General features: G+C 38.5%; 1 protein-coding gene across 1 annotated transcript in view; it reads left to right on the top strand.

Moving 5' to 3' along the window:
* PAPPA2 (pappalysin 2) overlaps positions 1-25,436 on the top strand; it is a 169,967-nt gene that overhangs the window by 11,574 nt on the left and 132,957 nt on the right. Inside the window, exon 2 of the mRNA XM_087960905.1 lies at positions 4,308-5,367. Coding sequence (XP_087817031.1) covers positions 4,308-5,367 — 1,060 coding nt within the window. The remainder of the gene's footprint in view (positions 1-4,307; positions 5,368-25,436) is intronic.

Below are 25,436 nucleotides of genomic sequence, written 5' to 3'. Positions count from 1 at the left end.
ATGTAAGAAGTTGTCTTTCTGTGACATCTTTTGCAAAATGAGAGATGGTTGTGTGAGTTTTTGTACCAGGTACTTTTGCATCCAAATCCTATCCCTTGCTTCTTCTGTTTCTACTTCCTGTTTACCTGTTCCTTTGCTGGCCTCCCACTTGCTGGCTGTCTGATCATGGGAACTGCTTGTTCATTAAAGTTGTATTGCCATTTAAAAAAAGCTGTTGCTGGAGTAGAACTCTCTAATCCCATCTTCAGACACATTCCTGGCCATTTTCCCACTTGTTGGCCTGGCTTCTGAGACAAGACCCTGAAAACATTCTGAGATTTTCCAAAGCAGATTCTCTGGGTTTTCAGAGCAGGAATCTGTAACAAGATAAAGCTTAGCATAGTGTGGTGTTGAAGTTGAAATGACAACAAGAGAAGGAAACATGTTTGTCACTACCTGATTACAGCAATGAAGGATCTGTGGAAACAATTTTGAGAAATTTGCAAGTGGGAAGAGAGGATTTTGATCCACCCATATATTTGTGTACTTGGACAAGATAATAAAATAATCAGGAGGAAACAGCAAAAAGTTGCCCATATTGTTTCATGTATTTGTTCAATGAGGGCCAATGAAGATGCATTTGTACAAACAGCATAGAGTTAATCTTTCCTTTAGGATTAAAATTAAGATTGAGAGTTTTGGGGGGTGTCAATTGTTTTTTCTTTTTTGCTACTTTGATATTATTGATTGTGATTGTAGTTTTTATTTGTTTGCTGCCTGAGTGGCTATATAGATATATTAAATAAATAAATAGTTTAATATAGTCCTCCAGTTCAATAGTATGATGTAAATTACTTAAGAAAGTAAATGTGTCTCTGTTCCTGGAGTTTTTAGTCCAACAAATATTTTTTTCCAATGATATTGAGAAAAGTATGCATGATAGACATTCCTATACTATTTAATTTACTGTGTAGGCTAATGCTCATATAATAAGGAAGGGGGAAATATGTTCTCATGCTTAGTATGTTGTCTCTGATTCTTAAAAATGAAATATAGACTAAACAGAATTCAGTGAGACTATGATAGAAAGTTTATGCAAGCTTAGAGTAGTGTTTCTCAAACTTTGTGTAATAATGAATCACTAAATAAACATATGTTTACGTAAGAGTCACTTGAACTGTGAGATGGGTGGCAAATAAATTTGATAAATAAACAAACAAATCCTTTAGTGATATGGGAATTCATATATTTTGGTAAATAAAATAATGTTATAATTGTATGCCTTCACCTTAATTTTAAAGGCCTTTAATATTTAATAATTGAACGCCATTGACATTGACAAAATCATCATCAATCAGTTGCAAACAGCAATTTTACTTGGAACAAGTTATATCCTGCAATGACATCTTTATTTATTATTATATATTACAATATTATAATATAGGTAATATAAATAATAATATAATTAATATAATAATATAATCTAATAATTAACAGTTCTGCAGGAAATACCATTCGCCTGCAAGCAAGAACTGATGAGACCATAAAATAATATAATAGAAAATAAAGTATCTAAAGTGCTCTGGGACTTTAGAATTCAGACATATAGCTATCTGCCACATAATATTCCAGACTTAACAATTGTTGATAAAAAAAAAGGTGAAAAATTTCTGAATAGTGGATGTGGCAGTACCTGAAGACAGCAGAAGAAAAGAAAAAGAACTGGAGAAAATTATAGGATCTGCAAATAGAAGTAGAGCAACTATAGCAAAGGAAAACAAAGGTTGTATTAATAGTAATAGGTGCTTTGGGCACAACCCCAAAACAACTGGAGCACCATTTGAACACCATCAGCATTGACAAAATTGCCATCAGTCAATTGTGAAAGACAGCTTTATTTGGGACAGCTTACATCCTGCAATAATATCTTTAATATCAGCGAAGAACAACATGTAGATCTTGGTCCTTGGGAAGGCCTTGAAAGGTGAATAAAAATGCCAAATCTAATCTAAACATCTGGCTAACTATGTGTAAATAACAGTAAATTGATAACATAACAGTAAATTGATATGCCATCTGACTCCCAGTGAAAAAAAAGCTGTAGTGTAGTTAAATTATTTTGTTCTGTCTTAATTAAAAGTAATTTTGTTGGCATCAGACTTTGAGAAATACTGCTTTGGAGCAATGACAATAAAGGTCAGGTATTTTGATGACTTTGTCAACTGATGAAAGTTTCCATTGGAGAAGCTGTTTGTTGCCATGGAATATTTAACACTAGAATTATTGTATTAGATTAAGCAACACTTCTTAAAATGTAAGTATGTGAAATGTTTTTACTAAAATTTTAGGAAATGGACAGAAACAGAATAAAATTTCCTATAGGAGTATATTGACATTGATATATTGATTGTGCTGTCAAATACCTTATAACTCTTCCTTTTGAAAGCAATATTCATAACCTCATGAATCATGAAATGGAAACAAGAATTCAACATTCAAAGCTATTCAGAGTAAACAAAACATACTAAGGGGTACATTTACCTCCCCCTTCCAGTTATGTTTTATTATTTCTGAACCCCATAGTATTTAATTTCATCTGAAGAAGAAAAGGATTGTGATAGCAAGTATCTTGCAATTTACATTTAATACAAATGTCAGAAGAATTGGTCATTTTTCACATATTCACATTTACCTTCTTATATCCTGTGTGAGAGCCAGGTTTTAATCATCAAATGTTTTGGCTCCAACATTTGTAGATTTTTCTTCCACATTACTGAATTCCAGATGATCTGGGAAAGTAATTGGTACTCAAGGTTGAAAAATAGTCTCTTATTTTTTTTCTAACATGTTAATATTTGAGCAATAAGGAAATGAAGATTCAGGTATTTTTGAGACTGTTGACCTCTATTTTTTTTTTCAGTAGTACATTTTGTAGACCTTGAAAATGTCTTTGGAGTTTTATTTTTGCACGTGTTAAAATAGTTCATTGCTGCAATCTTGAATGACAGTTTGGGTAATGGTCATAAGAATGTATTTACTGTATATATACAGCTAAAACATTGCATTCTTTTTATCTGTATTTAGAAATTTGTAAGAATGAGCTTTGGAAAACCTCTGAATATTAAGGGCAGGCATTATGTGGAACTGGTATGTGTTTCTCCAGCAGAAGGTTGTATTCTATTAATTAGGTAGATGGACTTTGAGGTAAGGTATTCTATACTGATCCCATGAGCACATATATTCATATGTTCTTCATATATATATTCTTTGTTCTGTCTTTCTTTGGACCTAACTACTGTATATATAGTCATGGTCAGAAATGGTCTTTCTCATCTCCACCAATTCAAGACTCCAAATTATTGGCTATAAGGAAAACAGTAAGCAGCTCACAAGCTGTACCAGTGAAATATATTTTGTTTCATCACATTAATGAGCCATTTGGAATATTTCAACTTTTGCTTCATTAAATTTAAATGTCATCTTTCTAGTTGCAGAGTGTATACTTGGAAAAATTTCTGTGTTACTGTAATTTAATATTTGCCACCTTTTGTTTACCTTGCATATAATAATGAATATTACTAACCAATCTAAGCAGGAATACATTATGCAAAATATTGCAGGTACTTAATATCCACATAATAGTGGCCAGATTACAGAATGAAAAATGATTTTGCCTAGTATATCCAGCTGCCTCAGCAAGCAATTGTATTAAGTACTTGTTTTCCAGAAGAAGAATGAATAACCATGGGATAGGAAAGACAGATGGGACTGAGACCAGGAATTATCAGTGTGAGCCATTTGCTATGATGCTCCTCTGGGGTTTTACTTGCTCAGTCAGCACCAATTCTCTGGATAGCTCCACTGGCAAAGGAATAAGGCTGGCTGCAAAGCCAAACAATTTAAATGCAATACTTGATGCAGTGTGATATGCAAATAGTGTCTACTTCTTCTTTTTAACCTAAGCCAGGGGTCTTCAAACTTGACAACTTTAAGACTTGTGGACTTCAACTCCCAGAATTCCTCTCCAGTCATATAAGTTCAGGAATTCTGGGAGTTGAAGTCCACAAGTCTTAAACATGCCGAGTTTGAAGACCCTTGACCTAAGCCATTAGACAAACCATTTTCACTAAACTGCAATTTCCAAGAGACTTGGAGGGTGGATGTGGTGGAAATAACATTTCAATCAGTTTAAATATGTAATTTTGCTCTAGCTCTGCAATGTGGTGTATATTGCTTCTGTATTTAAGATGAGAGACAATATAATACTTTTACTAGCATTCCTATATTGCATTCTTTTCCCCTTTTTTCTCTCTGTCCTCTCCATTCAGGTGTATTTGACAATTGCTCTCACATTGGCAGTGATAAGGGGTGGACTTTGGGCATCCGTTTGGAGGAGAATCCTGAAAGAAAGAATGCCCGTTTCTTCTTCTCACTCCGTACAGACCGTGTCAAGAAATCTGCCACTATATTGGCATACCACCGTTACCAGTTCCATACATGGACTCATGTGGCGGCTACTTACAGTGGGAAGGAGATGTTTCTGTATGTCAATGGCAGGCGGGTAGCTCGCAGCTCCCAGCAGTCTGGTGACCTTCACAGTCCGTTCATGGCCTCGTGCCGCACTTTGATCCTGGGAGGCAGCAACTCAGACGGACTCAACTTCCGAGGCTACCTGGCTCTGCTAGCCCTTTGGAACATTGCTATGCCCCAAGAGAAACTCCAAAGGGCCTTCCTGGGAAAGTTTAAAGACAGAGAACTTTCCTTATTGCTCAGTGCAAAGTTCAGCCATTTGCAGCAGCAGTGGGTAACATTCAAGGATGGAGTCTACCCACAAGTAGAGGCGATGTATAGACCAGAACCTCAAGTTCTATCTCCGCTTATACCCCCACTCTGTGGACAGACGGCCTGTGACAATGTGGAATTGATATCTCATTACAACAGCCACTGGCTGCTACGGAATGAGAAAGTAGTGCACTATCGGGTTGTCAATATCTATGATGATGATGGTCTCCATCCTACTGTGAGTGAGGAACAGATTGCCCATCAGCACCAAGCCCTGAATGAGGCCTTTGGCCGCTATAACATCACTTGGCAACTTAGCATTCACAAAGTGTACAATTCATTGCTCCGTTACCGTGTGATTCTAATGAACTGTGAGCCAGGAAAAATTGGCAATGAGTTTTGCAATCCTGAGTGCAAGCATCCGTTGACAGGCTATGATGGTGGTGACTGCCGTTGGCTGGGACGCTGCTATATCTGGGAGCGTCGGGATGGTGTTTGCAACATGGAGTGCAACAATATGCTCCACAATTTTGATGACGGAGACTGTTGTAACCCCAAAGTAACTAATGTAAGGAAAACTTGCTTTGATCCAGATTCTCCACAAAGGTAAGTAGAAGTGGCCAAGGCATTGTGCTACTCTCTGGGGATTTCTAAGCTACAGTCTTTATGAGTAAATTTCTGTTTTTAAAATTGGTTTTTTCCCCTTTTATTGATATACTGCTAGATATCCTACAAAGCTTATCCTACATTAATGTATAGTGTGGCTGATGTTATTAATTACACAAGTATATACATTTGTCCACTAGTGATTTACAGTATCTTTGTGGCATCACCCAGTCATCATTGTAGTGATATAAAATCAGTCCTAATTACTGTTTTTGGTGGGCACAATGGTTGGAAAAGTATAGAAGACTGTCAAAGTTCCTAGTGAAAAAATTACCTTTTCCTCATCCTTTTGTCCATTAGTTATATCTGTGCAAGTGGAAACATACAATTCCAATTCCTTAACATTAACTCACACGTTATTCAGGAACAGTCTTGACTTCATCCTTGAGTATAGTCCATTGTAAATAAATGTAAATAGAAGTTGACAAAGTTTATATTTCCAAACAGCAGTCATATTTTATATTTTTAATTGATTAGGTGATATTTAACCTGTTTTATTTGATATCTAAACAAAGTATGCAAAGAATTTAGTTATTATTTTCTTTCTTGCATACCATTTTTCTTTAGATCATGACTGGCAACTCACTACCCCATGTACTGCAAAAACTGTGACCCAGGGATTTGGGCATTTCCCAACTCTATGCTTTTTCCACCAACCATTGATCAGTTGGGAAGTGCTTTGCTTGTTTGAGTGACAGGAAGGCCAAAGCAGTTTGGGAATGGACCAAATGGTTCTTCTTACCTGTAAGAAGTCCCATCCTGAAAGCACTGCAGTGGAGATCTTGCAGCCGCTTCTTCCATCCCTTGCTGAGCCTTGGTTGATCGTGGAGACGTTCCATGTGCTCTCCAGGTCGGCAGTCGCTTCTCTCCACTGCTGCTCTTGCTGGGAGAGCATCTTGTGCAATTTAGCAGCTGTGAGCTGCTGCTTTCCTCTAAGTCCCATCCAGAAAGTGCTGTGGCTGAGAGAAACAGCATTAAACATGGCTGCTGCTTCTCTATGCTGCAGCGCTTTCCAGATGGGACTTAGAGGAAAGTGGCGGCTCACAGCTGCTAAATTGCATAAGACACTCTTCCAGTCGCGCAGAGAGAAGCAGCCGCTGCCCCGGAGAATAAAGATGGATGGGAGCAGGCCCTGAAAGGCTGCTCGGTCGAGCCTCACCATGTGGCAGAAGCTGTGCGTGCGTGTAGGCTCACATTTTCGGTGAACCAGTAGTGAAATTATTTGAAACCCACCACTGTTACTGTGATAACACAAACCCATTAGCACTGCTACCTTATTAATAACCTTTGTAATTAATTTACTAAGATAGCTTTTTCTTCTATTATGTACCAAAATACATACCATTTATCGAAGCATTATATAATACTCATTATTTTGTAGAAGTAGTTTGTTTGGCTTTCTCTTCCTTTTCATTAATTTGTATGGCCTTTGAGCTGTAGATGTTGTATTCTGAATTCTTAACACAATTCTCGACCTCCAGAGTTCTGTAAATTTCCTCCTGGAAGCTGAGCATTTTATTTTATTTATTGTATTTATTTATTTGATTTGTCAATCGCTTACAAGATAATAGGTATAACTATAAACATGAGTTTATACAGGAAATAGGTACGAATAAATCGGGACAATAGGACAGGGACGGTAAGCACAATTGTGCACTTATGCACGCCCCTTACAGACCTATTAGAAATGGGGTGAGGTCAATAGTGGATAGTTTAAGGTTAAAGGAGTGGCGGTTAGAGGATGTAACAACAGAGTCAGGTAGTGCATTCCAGGCATTGACCACTTTGTTGCTGAAGTCGTACTTTCTGCAATCAGGTTTGGAGCGGTTTACATTGAGTTTGTATCTGTTGTGTGCTCTTGTATTGTTGCAGTTGAAGCTGAAGGCATTGTAGCAGATAATTTTGTGTACTACGCTTAAGTCTAACCATAGGTGGTGTAATTCAAGGTTGTCCAAGCCCAAAATTTCAAGCCTGGTGATATAGGGTATTCTGTTGCAAGCAGAGGAGTGTAATACTCTTCTCATGAAATACTTCTGAACTCGCTCAACTGTATTAATGTCTGATATACAGTGCGGATTCCAGACAGATGAGCTGTATTCGAGTATTGGTCTAGGAAAGGTTTTGTATGCCCTAGTTAGCAATTCAATATTACAGGAGGAGAAGCTTCTTAAGATTAGATTTACAACTCTTAATGCCTTTTTGGCAATGCTGCTACGGTGAGCTCTGATGCTTAGGTCATTTGATATGAGTACTCCAAGGCCCCTTGACAGAGTAAGGGTCGTCATATTTTACTGAAGGAAGTTGAAAATTGTAACAAAGCTGGGATATTAGCCAGGAACTATTCCTGGGAAAACAGCAACAAGTGTATCAAACACAGATGGGGGCTACTAGGACCTGAGTTGCTCTTGGTGTATGTGTCAGGGATTATCAAAGTCAATTGCAAGATTTTTTGCAGCTTCCCTAACTGTTATATGACTGTCACAGGTATTTGGCGGTACATTGTTGGTCAGAAGTAAGGTGCACAATAATTCCTATCCCCAAAACCAACACAGAGGCTTTTAGTGGGTCTGGAGTCTGTATAAATTAAATTTATAATTATTGGGAATAATCTTTATGCCATGCTACTACCAACATTTTAGAATAGTCCAGTAGAGGCTCCAACAGTCACATTTTACAGGAATGCTTTTGGTCCATGGAATATAGGTTCCTTATCTCTGATCAGGACATTCTATGAACTTGGCATAATGAACTGTAAGCCACAAAACTCAACTACAATATATTTGTAAAATATTTAAATTTGAATATTAGCTTTGCTACCAATATTTAACACAAGAGTTCATTATTCAGTCCAGAGTTGATTAGACTTTATTGACAGAACCAGCAGAAAATGCTTGAATCAACACGACAATTGAGTTTTAGCTTGTACATGAAAAATAAAAAAAGGGAAGGATAGAAATCAATACTTTTCATTTAGGTTTAGACTGTAATCCCCAGCCATCAGGGGTTTTGTCTGCGAATTCTGGATTGCAGTCCTAATTCTACTGGGGAGATCAGGAATGGGAAATTTGATATTTTATCATCATCTCAAGTATATATGGAGCTATTGGTCAAGTAGAGAACTGTTCTGAACCAGAACGATGAATTTTGTAAGAAAATATTTCATAAATGTGTAAATCAATCAGTTTTATTTTCTATTTGCTCTTTGAAAAATGCCAGCTCAGGAGATAGACTTGGCAAGGACTATTGGAAGTCTATTGTGGAAGGGTATAATAACAGAATCCTGAAAGCCTATCCAGATATTCATTCATTCTTCCTTTTTCTATCATAAAATCAAGGCAGGGCAATTTTGAATTTCTTTCTCCTTTCCTCTTTTTTAAAGTAAAGATGGTGTTTAACTAATGACTGTATGATTATTGAATTATTTCTCTAAGGTCACCTCTGACTCTTCTCTACTTTTCAAATATATTGTAATTTGCCTTATTTCATCCTAACCATATTCCTGTTAAGTAGGTCACTTCTTTTATATTCTTTTTTCTTCTGTATAAAGGATGCAAGAGAGTGATTTGCACAAGACCCAACTATCTCATGGCAAAGTTGGAATCTAAAGCATACGTCTCCAAAATACCAGTTTTGCTGTTCAAAATAATTTTAATTGGAAACAAATGAAGAAAAGCAAAGGAACAAAGATAGTATGATCAGACCCCATCTGGTTAACAGTCCTGGATAGGAGGGCTGATGGTGTTAATGGAAAGAGAAGCAGAAGGAGAGTTTATTTTTATATTTTGCAAGTACCACTAATTTGATTCAAAAAGTCAGGTAGATAAGTATATAGTTTTAACATTAGAATGATATCTATTTGATTCAAGAATAATAAAATAAATGATAGTACAGTATACTAGGAACATAATAGTTCCATCCAGGGGTGGGTTTCTACTGGTTCTGTCCACCTCTGTAGAACCGGTAGCTCTGAAGAGCAGCAGACATAGAACCAGTTCTATGTCTGCTGATGTTTTTGCCCACCCGCCCACCCGGACTCTTACTTGATCTTTATTTCCTGATTTTTCAACTTCAGCCCGCCGAACGAGGCACAGCTGCAGTTAAAAAAGCAGGAAAAGAAGGCTGTTTCAAAAGCTGCATCTCTGCACACAGCATGCTGATGACGATTTACAGGCGCGCGGCTCACAGCATGCAGGGAAGCTCGTAAATCCCGAATCGGTAGTTAACCCTGTCATATCCCACCCCTGGTTCCCTCTTAACCAATTTCTGGAATACTGTAACAGATGATACAAGCCTTGATCCTAAGAGAAGGTGACTGCAGAAGGTGAAGGGTGAGGCTACCAGACCTTCTCTTACATAGGCCAATTCTAGCTGGTTGGGCTGACAGATATTTAGGCATGATGAGTATATAGAGCTTTCTAGGTCAAAACAGTACTTTGCATTGCACTTCTTGACAGCCAGTCAGGGCCCTTAGCCTGATGAGTAACACTTACCAATGAGTTTCAAACACCCTTTCATTTCTGTTTTCTGCATAAATTGTCCAAGTATCCATAGTTTCTGTCTTGTCTATGAGTTTCTGCTTTTAGCAAGTTTCTGACTGACTATGAGTTAAATGTCTGAGGAGGCAAGATTATTTGCTCTGTCTGGAAGGAAGCCTGGCACTCTTCTAAAAGTCTTTTACAAGAAGAACCTTGTTCTGTCTATAGCATCTTAACTCCAAAAAAACCCTGCTCCTCCCTATATTCAATTATTCAGAAGCATATTCTACTAAATTGAATATTTCTGAGTAAAGAGAAAATATGGATTTATTTGTTTATTTTGCTTCCCTGAAAATCCCTTTGTTGTTTCATTGAAAAAGGAATCTGTCCTGCTACTTCAAAATAATACAACAATATTCTTGGATATACAAGAAAATTGCAATTGTGATCCAATTCATCTACATTTGTGAAACATTACAAGAGATGAGGTCCAGTGTGGATATTTCCTTTAGTAAAGTAGTACTTTCTTCTAACATAGTACCATCTGTTCTACCCCTTTAGGTGAGTTAAGCATTCTCCAGTCAGCTAAAGCCGCAGAGATAGCAAAGGGCGCTTACATATCGACAAAACCCTTTTGTGTAGACGTATTTAATCAGTAATCGTGAAATAAGGTGATAGTAAGCAGCTGAGCTTGAGGGGATGATACAGACAGACAGATGTGGGCAGTTCAGATCAGCTAGATAACTTTGTAGAATTCATAAATACAAATTCTTTCAGTGTAAATACACAGATGATCATTGGAATAATCAGTTGCAGATAAGCTATTTCTCCATGGAATTTCATATCCTTACATCTCCACCAGAAGCCTGCAAGCAGTTATTTTGAGTTTTTGGAGCTTGAAAAAACTCACATTTCGTAAATTTTGTTCTGAGCTAGAGACAAAATAGAAGCATGTTGAACAGTAATTGTCTGTTCTTTGTTCCATAATCGACATCTTGTAACTTGTAACTTGTTAATTTTTGTTGTTGTTGCATTTACTCCTAGGACCAAAATGTATAGTTGCTGTCTGCTGGGCTACCTCTCCTTGGAAGGCTACAGATAAAAAGCTGTTTGTTGGAGTGGGGGAAGTATTTGTTTTCAAAATTATTACAAAAAATAACATTGGGTAGGAATTGTAGATATTATGAACTACCACCTAATTTTTTTTATGGCCTTGGTTTGAAAAATGAGAAAGACTGGCTTACTCTAGGTTCTCATCTTTTCTCATGGCTGGAACACTTGAAAAAAATAAATTTTTATTCCATACAGAATATGTGAGATGTTTCAAGTTTCGTCCCATTTGGACATGCAAACTCAGACTATTCCAGTGAATCTATTGAATTGGGAGGCTTTTTTCTAAACTTGAAATAACACCTATTTTTCATTTCATTCATACCCTGTACGTGCTTTTTATCTGAAAGAGGGATGACTTCAACCAAAAGATGTCTCAGTTTTCTTAATCTAAACTTCGAAAGTTTGCAGGGCATCTGAAGATTACTTGGCTTTCTGGTGATGTCATTCTATTTAGCTATGGTGAAAGCTGACTCTTTGCCAGTTATCCATTCAGGATCTCACTCAGACAAGTTTGTAAGGTTATAATGTAAATAGCAAGGACTCTAATGCTGGAAATTCTTGCTGTGTTTTTCAGGGCCTGCCACTTAAAAGGAATTTTACTACCCTTTTCGATTTGTGTGCGCTTTTAAACTGTCTGCTGGCGAATCTGCACGCCAGACTCATGCGGCTCCTGAGCCATTAAGCTCTAGTCAGTCAATATTTTGCTTTTTCAAAAATCTATTAAGTTCCATTTGCAAGGGATTACTGCTTATGTGATTGATTCTGTCTAGCAGCTAACATTAAAAAATAAAACAAAAAAAAATCAAAACAAACCTCAAGGAGACAGAGTAATAGAGCAGAAAGAGCTAGATTTATCCCTGAGGAAAACAATATCCTGTTATATGTTGAGAAAAATTGAGAATTTTCTCTTATGCACAGTTTACATCATCCATGTGAAATCAGGGCAGTGGTTGTGGATGTTGTTCTCATTGTATTTTAAAATAAAAATACCTACAGTTTAGAAGGGTTACATGGGGCAACTAATGAATATAAGTCACTGCACTTTCTGATTATATAGATAGTTGAATGAGGTGTATTTGGTGCTCTCTGAGCCTGGTTGTTTCCCAATAGTTGAATTTATGTCTCCTTAATTCAAGCATGGCTCTTTCTGGGCCTTATTAGGCCACCTGATGTGTATCTTAATCAACTGCTGGTTCTATATGCCAATATGTGAAAAAGGAGGACTTTCAGGCATTTGAGAAGCAACAATTCAGAATATCTCTATCAATAAGTAAGTTAATTGGTGTCTGTTGCTATAAATTTCTGCTTAATAGCCATTGAGATAGTTTTCTTGAGAGAGGAAAGGTATCTTGAGAATCTCAACTAGTTTTGGAACTTAACACTTCCATAATGCACTCCCCACCCCAATGTGGGAACCAAATGGTTATGGTTATGGTTGTGGTGTGAACCAACACTGAGCTAGTGAGTTCATCAAATTGCCATTTTAAGGGAACAACCAAAGGGAGGTTGATTGCTGTTAAAACATTTACAATCAAATATTTCAGTTCTTTATTGTATATGTCCGGTATGACTCCCAATAAAAAGATCCCTGGTTTAAAGTCTATATCTTGTTTTATCATTTTTTTCCAACCATGTGCGGATTTTAGTCCAATATTTCTTTGTGTCTGAACATGTCCACCACATAGGATAATATGAACCAGGTATCTGATGACATTCCCAGCATTTATCTGATTTATTCTTAAACATTCTCGCAAGTCTCGTCGGGGGTAGATGCCACCTGTAAAACATCTTATACAAATTTTCTTTATATGCAGTTGACATTGTCATTTTATAATTTTGAGACCACAATTTTTGCCATTTTTCCAAATCAATCCCATATCCAAATTTCCCCCCCCCCCAAGCAATCATCGTTTCTTTAACTTTCTCCTCCCCCAATTTAAATTCTAATAGATGTCCATAAAGTTTTTAAATTATCTTTTCATCAGTACCCATCAAAATTTTATCTAAGTCAGTTAACTTATCATAAATACCTTCTGCCTTGGAGTCTTTATCAAACCTAGATTGTATTTGCAAATGAGAAAACCAATTCATTTTTACACCTTGTTCTTGCAATGTTTGCATGGATTTAAGTTCACCCTTTTCATTCAATAACTCCCCATATCTAACTGTTTGTTCCCTTTTATATATTAATGGATAAGAAAAAGCTTCAATGGTTGATATCCATGTTGGAATTTTTAAGTAATATTGTCTTTTAATCCTCTCCCAACTCAAAAACAGTGCCTCACAAATATAATATCTTCTAAAATACCCCTGTGTTTTAGTTCCCTTATACCAGAGAAAGGCATGCCATCCCAACAGCAAGTCGTGGCTTTCTAAAGTCAGTAATCTACTGTTCCTTAGTGTTATCCATTCCTTTACCCACATCAAACTTGTTATCTGGTAATACAGCTGCCAATTGGGCAAGGCAAATTGTCCTCTTATTCTTGCATCTTGTAACAGCTTTAATTTTATTCTTGCTTTTTTACCCTGCCAAATATATCTCAACACAATTCTATTTAAATCTTCAAAAAACTCTTTCCCTAGTCAAATAGGAATTGTCTGGAATAAATATAAAACTCTAGGCAATATATTCATCTTAATTGTAGATATTCTCCCAATCAATGATAGTTGCAATTTTTCCCATTTCATCAAGTCTGTTGCAATCTACTGTTTGAGTTTAACATAGTTATCTTCCTTCAGGGTACTGCATCTTGGTGTAATATAAATATAAAGTATTTAACCTTGTTCGTGACCTGTCTTTTAAAAGTTTCTTCCAACTCTTTCTTTTGTCTTGTTAACATATTCTTTGTTAATATCTTTATTTTGTCTTTATTTATTCTCAAACCTGCTACTTTTCTATATCCTTCTATATTCTTCTATTAATTTGGGTGTTGTTTCCATTGGGTCTTCTAATATAAATACCAGGTCATCTGCAAAAGCTTGCAATTTATACTCCTCCTTTTTAATTTTCATTCCTTTTGTTTCTTTTTCTTCTCTGATATTCCTGTTCAGCATTTCCAATGTTAACACAAACAGCAGAGGTGATAATGGACAGCCTTGCCTTGTCCCTTTTCTTATATTTGTGGATTCTGTTAATTCTCCATTCACCATCACCTTTGCAGTTTGTTCATGATATATTGTTTCAATGGCTTGGATAAATTTCCAAAGCCCATTTGTATCAGTTGCAGTAAAATAAATCGCCAACTCATATTGTCAAAGGCTTTTTGAGCATCTAGAAACATCAAGGCCATTTGCTTCTCAGGGTGTGCTTCATAATATTCCAGAGTATCCAAATTGATTCTCACATTGTTTTTGATTTGTCTCATCTGGACCTGGAGCTTTCCCAGCATTTAAGGCTTCTGTTAGTTCCATCATTGTTATACTTCCCTCTAACATTGTTTCAATATTTGTGGGTATCTGAGGTATGTTCGCTTTCTGAAGATATTGCTTGATTTTTTCTTCTTGAATATTCTCTTGAAAGTATAGTTTTCCATAGTAATCTTGTATAATTTTTTTCTTCTCCTCATTTCCATAACAAACCTGTCCTTCGTTATTTATCAATTGGCTAATTCTTCTTGCTTCTCTTTCCTTTCTCAATTTATAAGCTAGCCATCTGCCTGGTTTATTTGCATCTTCAAATTAATTCTGCTTCACACTTTTAATTTTTTGTGCTAATTCCTCTTTTTCCATTAGTCCCATTTTATGTTTAATTATATCCATTTTATTTTTAATGTCTTTTTTGTGGGGACTTCTGTAAGTCTTTTTCCAGTCTTTTATAGTAATCCTCTAATGTCTTAAATGTCTTTTTCTGTTTTATGTTTCTTCTCCTAGTATAATCTATTATCAAGCATCTGGTGTAGGCCTTCATTGTGTCCCAGAGATTCTGTAAATATGTATCCTCTTTTCTATTTTCTTTGAAGAAGAAAACAAGTTCTTTCTCTATTTTCTGTTTAAAGTCTTTTTCTTTCAGAATCATATTATTTAGAGTCCATCTAGATCTCCTCCTTTCCAAATAACTGATACTGGATTATGATCTGCCCATGTGCTTGTTTCTATTTCAATCTGTCGTACATTAGTCAATAATTCTGCTGACATCCATATCATATCTATTCTAGACCAGGATGTGTGTCTATATGAATAGAAAGTATATTGCTTACTTTCCACATTTCTCTCTCTCCATGCATTTTTTAAATTAAATTCTTCTGTTATTCAAAGGAAGGATTTTTGTAGTATCTTTCTAACTTTCTTTGTTGTTTTCTGTGTTTTATAGTCCAACCGGTCATTAATTATTCCATTAAAATCACCCATCATAAAGATATTAACATAGTCCAAATCAATTATTTTTGTATGTAATTTCCTATAGAATTCTTCTTCTTTGATAAATCAGCTCAGAGTTTTTCAAGGTCACTTCAATCTTCTTTCTTTCAACTTCAACTCCAGACTCCACTATCTGTTCAGAAATGAGCACCTGAATAAACAAACTGCCATGCTCATCTCTATCTTTTCCAATACACAGCTCAGAGTCCTTGATTGTAACACAAACTAGTGAAAGAAAAAAGAAACAATGTATGCAAGCCTCTGGGCGGCAGTGCTACTTACTTTCCTTTACTTTCACTTCTCCCTCCTCAATCTACAGCCAGGAACTAAAAGAAAAAAAAAGTAAAATCTTCCCCCCCCCTTTTTTAAAGGGAGAAAAATAAATCTTAAGTCAAGCAGAAGAGTCTTAATCAAAAAATAATTTTCAAAAGGATTGTTAAAAAAAGAGAAAGAAATACAAACAGAAATAAAAAGATTAAAAAGTACCAGTCCAGCTTAAAGTTAAACAGCTTTGCCAAGTTCAAAATTCCAATAAAAAGGGGAAAAAAGGACAAAACTTTCACTTTGACAATTAATCACGACGCTTAAACTCTTTCCTCTTCACTTTTAGTCCACTTTATTTTTTTCAGGGTGTTCTCTCCAAGAAATAATAAGTAAAAGTTCATCTCACCAAGCTGACACACTTTCTTCCAATCTCTTCCGTTCCAGAGCTGTCCTAGCTTCAGCAGCTTGGAAGGCTGCATCTCCGCCACCAGCAAAAAGGGCTTTCCCTGGATCAACCAGGGACTTTGCGATGTCCCTGGGATCAACAGGACGTGCCCTTGTCAATCATCGTCTCTACGGGACAGTTTAGGTCCATGGGGACAGACCAGCAGCTGAGATATCGATGGTGATCTTGGAGAATCAAGATCTCCCGTCCAACCGCTGGGACACTAGCTCCGCCCTCCCCGGTAGCCGAAATTTTGAGTAGTTCAGAGAACCGGCAAATATCACCTCTGACTGGAGATTTTATAGTATCCTTCCACTTCCACACCCATCAAGCAACGCCCACAGAACCAGTATGAATGAATGAATGAATGAATGAATGAATGAATGAATGAATGAATGAATGAATAAATAAATAAATAGCATCCTATGAAGGGACGTTAAAAATAGTGGAGCTACCTTACTTGTTCACCTGTCCCCAGGGTTCCCAGGACTACTGGCATAACTAGATCTTGAGGGACTTCCAGAAGTGACAGTGATAAAGCCAACTTCACTTCAGGTGAAATTATACATTTATTTATTTAGTGGCAGGAGATTTTCTGTTTCATTCCCAAATTCTGTTCTTGTGTTGCCTAGATTTTTTTGCCATCAGCACACCCGTAAATGAGTTAGTGAAAAGGGCCTTTCCTAGGACTGACCCTGGGCATATGCACTTAACACAGGGTCCCTGGGCTTTCTGAGCCTCCAGGAGAAAAAAACAGAGTGTTGTACTGGTTAAGGAATTGGATCCCCGTGCTTGGTTTGGGAGGTGTAGCAAACATTGATCAATAGTAGTAGAAGCAATTAATACATCGCTTTTGTTCTGCTTCCCAAATTTAACTGCCCTTGTTTGCATTCTTTCCTCTTTTATGCTTGTTTGTATGCCCTGATTTATAGGCTGTTGGCTTATTTCTGATGACACTTTCCCGATTTCTGTACTGCCAACAGCCAGATGGTTCTTCTGCACCAAGCCAGCCTCTGATTCATGCCCATGATGATGCCATATACTGACCTGAATATTCCTATATTTGAAGAGCACACAAGAACAACAATAAGAGGATGGCCTGGAAGCTATTATCTGTTTAATTTTATTGGCAGGTGGATAGAAATTAGGTAATACTTAATCCAAGCATTTGATTAATATTTAGTTCATCTGTTGCTTGTAAAGTGATCAAAGGATTGGCATGTAGAAAGGCAAATAAGGTACTGTGGCAGCAATGATCAAAGAACAGAAAAATTTGTAAATTAGAATGTGAATGGAAATGTAGAGAAAACAAATTTCTTTCACAGCTAGATTGCTCATCGAAACATGTTACAAATTATTTCAGACGTGACAGACCCAAAGTAAGTCATGTCTGTATTGTTCATCCTCTTACCCAAGTTCTTTACATTCCTTATCTAAATTTTCCTTCCAAGGCGCTGTTATCCAACTCTGAGAAGAAAAATAACTAGCTTCTTTTCCAGTGATATGGTTGTAAATGTTTGGGGATCATCCAGTCTCATTTTTGTTGCATTGCAGAGGAAGTCAAGCATTCTGGCTCTCTGTTCATGCATTGTTGTATCTTAGAATGGAATAATGAAGTTGGGGGGGACCTTGTAGGTCATCTAGTCCAGGGGTCAACAACCTGTTGGATCTCAGGGGCCACCAAACTCATACTTTTAAATCCTGATGACCACTGATATGATTTTTTAAAAAAAGATAACATATTTAATATAAACTTTTTATTTTTTATATTAAATTTAAATGTACTATTTAAAATTATTTTTTAATATATAAATATACACTGCTCAAAAAATAAAGGGAACACTTAAACAACACAACGTAACTCCAAGTCAATCACATTTCTGTGAAATCAAACTGTCCACTTAGGTAGCAACAGTGATTGACAATCAATTTCACATGCTGTTGTGCAAATGGAATAGACAACAGGTGGAAAGCATAGGCAGTTAGCAAGACATCCCCCAATAAAGGAGTGGTTCTGCAGGTGGTGACCACTGACCACTTCTCAGTTCCTATGCTTTCTGGCTGATTTGGTCACTTTTGAATGCTGGCGGTGTTTTCACTGTAGTGGTAGCATGAGACGGAGTCTACAACCCACACAAGTGGCTCAGGTAGTGCAGCTCATCCAGGATGGCACATCAATGCGAGCTGTGGCAAGAAGGTTTGCTGTGTCTGTCAGCGTAGTGTCCAGAGCATGGAGGCGCTACCAGGAGACAGGCCAGTACATCAGGAGACGGGGAGGAGGCCATAGGAGGGCAACAACCCAGCATCAGGACCACCTTTGTGCAAGGAGGGACAGGAGGAGCACTGCCAGAGCCCTGTAAAATGACCTCCAGCGGGCCACAAATGTGCATGTGGCTGCTCAAATGGTCAGAAACAGACTCCATGAGGGTGGTATGAGAACCCGACGTCCACAGGTGGGGGTTGTGCTTACAGCCCAACACCGTGCAGGACGTTTGGCATTTGCCAGAGAACACCAAGATTGGCAAATTCACCCCGGTGCCCTGTGCTCTTCACAGATGAAAGCAGGTTCACACTGAGTACATGTGACAGATGTGACAAGGTCTGGAGATGCCGTGGAGAACGTTCTGCTGCCTGCAACATCCTCCAGCATGACCGGTTTGGCAGTGGGTCAGTAATGGTGTGGGATGGCATTTCTTTAGGTGTCCGCACAGCCCTCCATGTGCCCACCAGAGGTAGCCTGACTGCCATTAGGTACCGAGATGAGATCCTCAGACCCCTTGTGAGACCATATGCTAGTGCGGTTGGCCCTGGGTTCCTCCTAATGCACGACAATGCTAGACCTCATGTGGCTGGAGTGTGTCAGCAGTTTCTGCAAGACAAAGACATTGATGCTATGGACTGGCCCACCCGTTCCCCAGACCTGAATCCAATTGAGCATATCTGGGACATCATGTCTCACTCCATCCACCAACGCCACGTTGTACCACAGACTGTCAGGAGTTTGGGGATGCTTTAGTCCAGGTGTGGGAGGAGATCCCTCAGGAGACCATCCGCCACCTCATCAGGAGCATGCCCAGGCATTGTAGGGAGGTCATACAGGCACGTGGACGCCACACACACTACTGAGCCTCATTTTGACTTGTTTTAAGGACATTACATCAAAGTTGGATCAGCCTGTAGTGTTTTTTTCCACTTTAATTTTGAGTGTAACTCCAAATCCAGACCTCCATGGGTTGCTAAATTTGATTTCCATTGATAATTTTTGTGTGATTTTGTTGTCAGCATATTCAACTATGTAATGAACAAAGTATTTAATAAGAATATTTCATTCATTCAGATCTAGGGTGTCTTATTTTTGTGTTCCCTTTATTTTTTTGAGAGGTGTATATAAATATATATATTTTAAATATAAAAATGTTTATTTAATTATAACAAAAATATAACAAGAAAAGCAGAGCCCCCCCCCCCAAAAAAAATCTGGTCTCCTGTCATTTCATATCTCCCCCAAGTCAGAGGAAACCTCTCCCTCCTTTGCCAGGTGTGGCTGCCTGGAGTTGGGGGAGGCAAGGAGGACCGAGCTGGAAGCCTCCCCCTCACCTGGATCCTCCCCCTCATCCCAGGTCTTTAAAACCTGGCTTGCTTCTCCACTGCTGCCTCCTCCTTTTCCTCCTCCTCCTCCTCCAGCACCTCCTTCTCTGGGTAGGGTGATTATGAATTAACTGAGTGGCTACATTGATATCCCAGCTGCTCTCTTTCCCATGGTAAGACTTGGTGTGTGGAGAAAGTAGCTGACAGCTGTTACTTGGTGGTCCCACGGGCAAGGCAAAGTCATCCCGGCCCCAGTTAAGACATACCAGTCACAAACCCAGAGTCCAAGCTGAGAGGGGTCACTTTCCCCTGCCAGGAACAGTGGCGGGCACGGGCGTACATAGTTCAGCACAGTGGGCAACCTCCACTCTGGGCTGATGAGCCATGTGCTGAAGACCAGATGGCTGTTGGGAAGATGGGGCAACAGGGGTGATACTGGCGGCAGATGGACTCATACGCATGAGAAATCGCAGCTTAGGCCTGGCCTGTGAGGGGGTGGGGTTGGGGGGAAAGGAACATCTGAACTGGTTACCTCGTGCCTCTTGCCTCCGCGCATCGAGGAGGTTGAGTGGCTGCCAGCGATGCCCTCAGGGGTAGATGTTGGAAGGGGGAGGCTCAGGAGCTTCTCTCAGCTCCTGAGGGTAGGGATGTGCGAGATCGTGGCATCAGAGCCCTTCCCGGGTGTTTCCTGGCCTGCGAGGGGATGGAGCGATCTCCTGCAACCCCCCTCCCCCGGGAGTTTCTCTCCCTCCTCGCCAGAAGCGCTACACAAAGCATTCACCGTCCCTCTGGCCCCCGACAAGCCTCCTCCTTCCTACTGACCATATGAGCGTTTCTGGTGAGGAGGAAGAGGGGGTCGAGCCTTCCCCTCACAAACATCTTCACCTGAGGGCAGCTGCTTCCTGCAGCTCAGGAGGTCCGCGCTCTTCCCACTGCTGTTTGGTTCCCTGATGTGCTGAGGCAGGAGGCAGTAGCCACAACACGGGTTTGCTAGGGAGACTGCAGGAGTTCCCCACCTCCCGGCCTCAGCATGCTGCAGCCCACCAAAATTTTCTCACAGCCCACCAGTTGGCGACCGCTGATCTAGTCCACCCCACCCCCCGCCCAAGCAGGAGACCCTGCAGTGCACTGCTCTTGTTAGTATTACCTACACACCTTGACTTAAGAATTCTTATCATTCCAGTACCAACAGCCAAAGCAATCACTTAAGGGGAAAAATATCTTTACTGCATGAGAGGTAAAAACTTTAAGGTTTATTGTGATTATTTTTTAATATATTAAAGTAAAAGGTATTTCATCAGGGAGGGAGGGAGGAATGATTATTGCAGTATTTCTCAATCTGGTACCTTTGTGATATATGGAATTCATCTCCCAGAATTCCCCAGATAATGTAGTCCTTGCTAAGAATTCTGGGAATTGAAGTCCACAAATCCCAAAGGTGCCTCGGTTGAGAAATGCTGTCAATTGTTAATATCTAAAGATACTTGTAAATTGGCAAAATTTTAGATTTTCTGCTTCAGGATACTTGGTGCTTCCTGGTTTTCTGAATCGAGGTCTTGCTTGTTTTCCAAGTTAATTACTTCTGATCGGCTGGGTGGACTGGACATTAACATTTGAACCACTATAAGTTCATGTATTTGCCACATGCTAAATAAATAAATAAAATTTCTGATCACTTCTTATAGCTCTGGCCCTTGAACGTGGCCAGTGGCTTTGTTCCCTAATTGTTGTTATTATTTTTGCTTCAATATGTGATCTTGAGCAACTGTTATTGATGTTGTTATCCATTCAGTTGTGCCTGACTCTTGGCGATTCTGTGAGCTGGGTCTTTGCACATCTTTCAATCTTGCACTACTTCTTTGTGTTTTTCTGTGCTGTGGCTGTTGTCAGCTTTGATGGTGTCCAGCCACCCTGTTCTTTGGTGGCCTGGTTTCCTTTTACTGTTAACTCTTCCAAGCATAATTGCTTTCTCAGTGAATTCCCTCACATGACTTGACCAAAGTAAGTGAGATGCAACTATTATTACCTTCTTCTAATTGCACCAGCCATTCCTTTCTACATGCAGCCTAAAAGCAGAGTGCCAGAAGCAGGAGTCTCCCATTACCCTCAATCACCTGCCTCTGTCCTCATCCCTCACCTTTTAACTTTTTGCAGCAAAGAAAGAAGCAGGGAGAAAAGTAAGCTGGTTATATGTCAAAAGGGTGATAAAGCCACTGCTTATTTGGCAGGAAAGGATACAATTGAAGCAACACAACACCTTGATTTCTGGAAGAAGAGAAGAATTCCAGAGGAGAAATGCTCAGTAATGGGAAACTGCACTACTAAACTGTTACTTACAGTTTCTAGAATTGGATCTAAGCCAATTAATTTGCAGAGTTAAATGTTTTGACTTTTGAAGATCCTAGCCTCTCAGGGGCATGTAAGGGAGTGTTGAATAGTATATCCTTTTTATACAAGAGCCCTGTTCTTTCATAACTCTCAGTAGGTTTTTGGACATGGTTAATCTATACTGTATGGCCATAAAAGATATCCTTGTTGGGAATAGATGCAGTGTGCTCCCTTTGATAAGTTGAGGAACAAATGAATCTGATCTAATTTTGGAGACTGAGGGGTTTGGCTGGATTCCAGGTGACTTTGAAGGTTATTTTCTCAGATCTGGATAACAACAGTAGAAGCAATGCAGTTGAGACGTGGACTAACAAACTCTTCCATTATATCATGGCTTTGAAGTTCCCCTTATTCTACAATAAATCCTTTGAGTTCCATAATAAATGTAACTGTTTTGGGCAATTGTGTATGAGAGCAGATGAGTTGAGTGACATGTGTGCTACTTTTAGAGACATGTATGCTAACTACAAGAGCCGCGGTGGTGCATCGTACTGTAGGCTACTTCTGCCTGCCAGCAGTTTGGCAGTTCGGGTCTCACCGGCTCAGGGTTGATTCAGCCTTCCATCCTTCTGAGGTTGGTAAAATGAAAACCCAGATTGTCGGGGACAATATGCTGACTCTGTAAACCGCTTGGAGAGAGCTGTAAAGCACTGTGAAGCGGTACATAAGTCTAAGTGCTATTGCTACTCAAATGGAAGCGGAAGGATAAAAAGAAGCAACTGGCTTTTTTAAAAAATGCACTTGCAGACAATTACTCAATTGAGCTCTTTGAAGTTATCTTGCAGAAGATTCATTTTTTGATCAATGATAGCTAGTGTGCAGTAATCTATATTCTTTTAGAGCGCTCAAGGGAGTTGGCGGTTGCAGGATTCTGTTTTATGATGATTCTGATTCTCATTTTCTGGGCAATCCTAAAAGGAAATATTGGAAGAACATAAATATTATAGGAGGGAAAGAGGTCCTGCAGTTCCTTCCTATCTTCCCTTTTATTTAACTTCTATAACATATAAAGTTATTGGAAGAATCATGTCTGGGTTTGGACCTATGGCCATCAGTATATACAAATGTGTTGCTGGGGAGGGGAGGCATGATTCAGTGAACTTACACTATTGTACCACAAACTTTGCCCCTTTTATACATGCGTCATGCACCAGGAGCTTGTATGTTAGAAGATTCAGCTTCTATTGAGACCTTAAGGTTAAACACAGATTTTAGCCACCTCTTGCACATCTTCAGAATACTCTTGCTCAGGAGTTTCAAAATTACTGCTAAGCCTCTCTTAGTCTCCAGAGCATCACCACAAACCAAGTCTGATACAAGAATTCAGTTATACTTTGATGTATCAGAGAGTTGACACTTTCAATACAGTAGGAATCTCAAGTGTGCCTTAAATAATTTTGGGTTCTGGCCTTATTGAGATTCCTCACTAAGAGCAGACCAGCCAAGAAGAGCTGCTCCCATAATGGATTAATATAACTGCTTGTGTCTTTTTTCCCCTTATCAATATCCTCTGGCTGCCTGTATGGCTCATCATAGTTTCAGAAATTTTAAAAAAATTACCGAGTCTTATGTATGACTTAGGGTTAGTGTACTATAACAAAAATACAGCTGGGTGGCTTTTGGGTGAATTGTATTTACTTTAATGCGCTACTAACTTTGGTGAATTTAGTACTGTATAAGTAGTAAGATAGATTGATTACCCAATTTGAGCAGTGTTTTCAAGAGCTTTAATTATGGCATTAATATAAACATTTAAAAAGAGAAGGGCAAGTATACAACCTTACTTCACTCTTTTTTTTAATTGGTATTGGCATGAAAAGATGGCTCAGGCAGAACCTAACCTATATTTGGGCATTTCTAGGTAGCTGCATAATCAGAAGCTTTCGTATAAATAAAAATCTTACGACTTCAGTGGTTGTACGTGTATATGCCACACGTTTTCTGTTCATACAAACATGTTCTTGTTTCCCTTGTTCTTATAGCCCTGTACATGTGAGGGAAAATCTATAGTAGCAGTTACTGGATTTGTTACATAGTGTTCCATAGTACTGGGGAAATAAATCTATATGTAGGAAAGATAGAATGAGTTTCTTCTGCCAAGCCTCACATAACTGTCAAACACAAGTGAGAACTGCATGAATTACAGAAAGGCTTTTTTAATACTGAGGCAAAAACATAATATTAAAAAAAATGAAAGAGTATATTTCTTGACTAACTAATAGTGAGTCAATTACGGTGGAATCTCTTTGAAATGCTTCCTTCTGGTGATATTACCTTTTCTCACCTAAACTGAATTCTCCTTCCCGGTTTCTTTCCCACCATCTCTCACATCCTCTTACTTTAGATGACTCCCCAAAGAGTAAGAAGGATGTAGGCTGAACACCTGCTGCTTCTTCCCTTAAGGACAGCGATTGGGAGACTTTGGATTTTTTGAAGGGGCAATTCATTTCAAGGGAGCCATTTGCAAATGGAAGTAGGGATCCCTGACTTTGAATTCAGGATACGGAATTCGGAGTCTGTCAAGAATATGTAATTAATGTTGTTTCTGTTTTAAAATTATATCCAGATGCAAAAGAGAGTGGGAATGGGTTTTTGGCAGTTGTGACATCACTTACAGGCCATTCAAAGTTACAGTTGAAAGGTTTATCTCAGAATATAATTTACTTCTTGTGGATTTTTCAAGCAAATTTCTAGCAACTTTTTTGCATGTGTGTATAAATGTATTAATGCACGCATTTGTCTAATTTTTGTAGATACATTTAACATCATCAAACAACAGCATCTTCTTGTTCTTGGAAAGGACTAGATAGGTGAATAAAAAGGCCAATTTCAGTCTATACATCAGCTGACTGTGCAGCCATCCGTGATAATAAATTGATATGGCGCCTGACTCCCAATGACTAAAACAGCTATATTGTAGTCAAATTCTTTTATTTCCTCTTAATTAAAAATAATGTAGTTAGCATCATTTTCTCAAGGAACTAAGTTAATTAAATACATTTTTGAGCCCTAGTGAATCTCTTGACAAAATCATCTGTTTCACATAGGTGAGAAATTACCAGAACAAAAAGTATCATTGGGAGCTTCTTATTCTGTAAAGCCTGTTTTGAACAGTCCTATTTGTTTTGCAACTGATTATTTTATTAATTTTCTTCAGAACATGTAGGAGTTAACAACTATTGAGTAGGAATAAGACATACATTCACATCTTTTGTTTTGCTTGTCTTCCATTCATCTGTGAGAATAGATATAGAATAGAATAGAATTCTTTATTGGCCAAGTGTGAGTGGACACACAAGGAATTTGTCTTGGTGCAAATGCTCTCAGTGTACATAAAAGAAAAGATACATTTGTCAAGAGTCAAGAATCATAACGTACAA

Source organism: Notechis scutatus, chromosome 3, assembly GCF_049901735.1.
Source record: "Notechis scutatus isolate UNSWTSFEM ecotype Mainland chromosome 3, rNotScu1.2, whole genome shotgun sequence".
In the NCBI taxonomy this organism is placed as follows: domain Eukaryota; kingdom Metazoa; phylum Chordata; class Lepidosauria; order Squamata; family Elapidae; genus Notechis; species Notechis scutatus.
The sequence above is the reverse complement of the archived record's forward strand: the minus strand, read 5'-3'. Positions and strand labels throughout refer to the sequence as shown.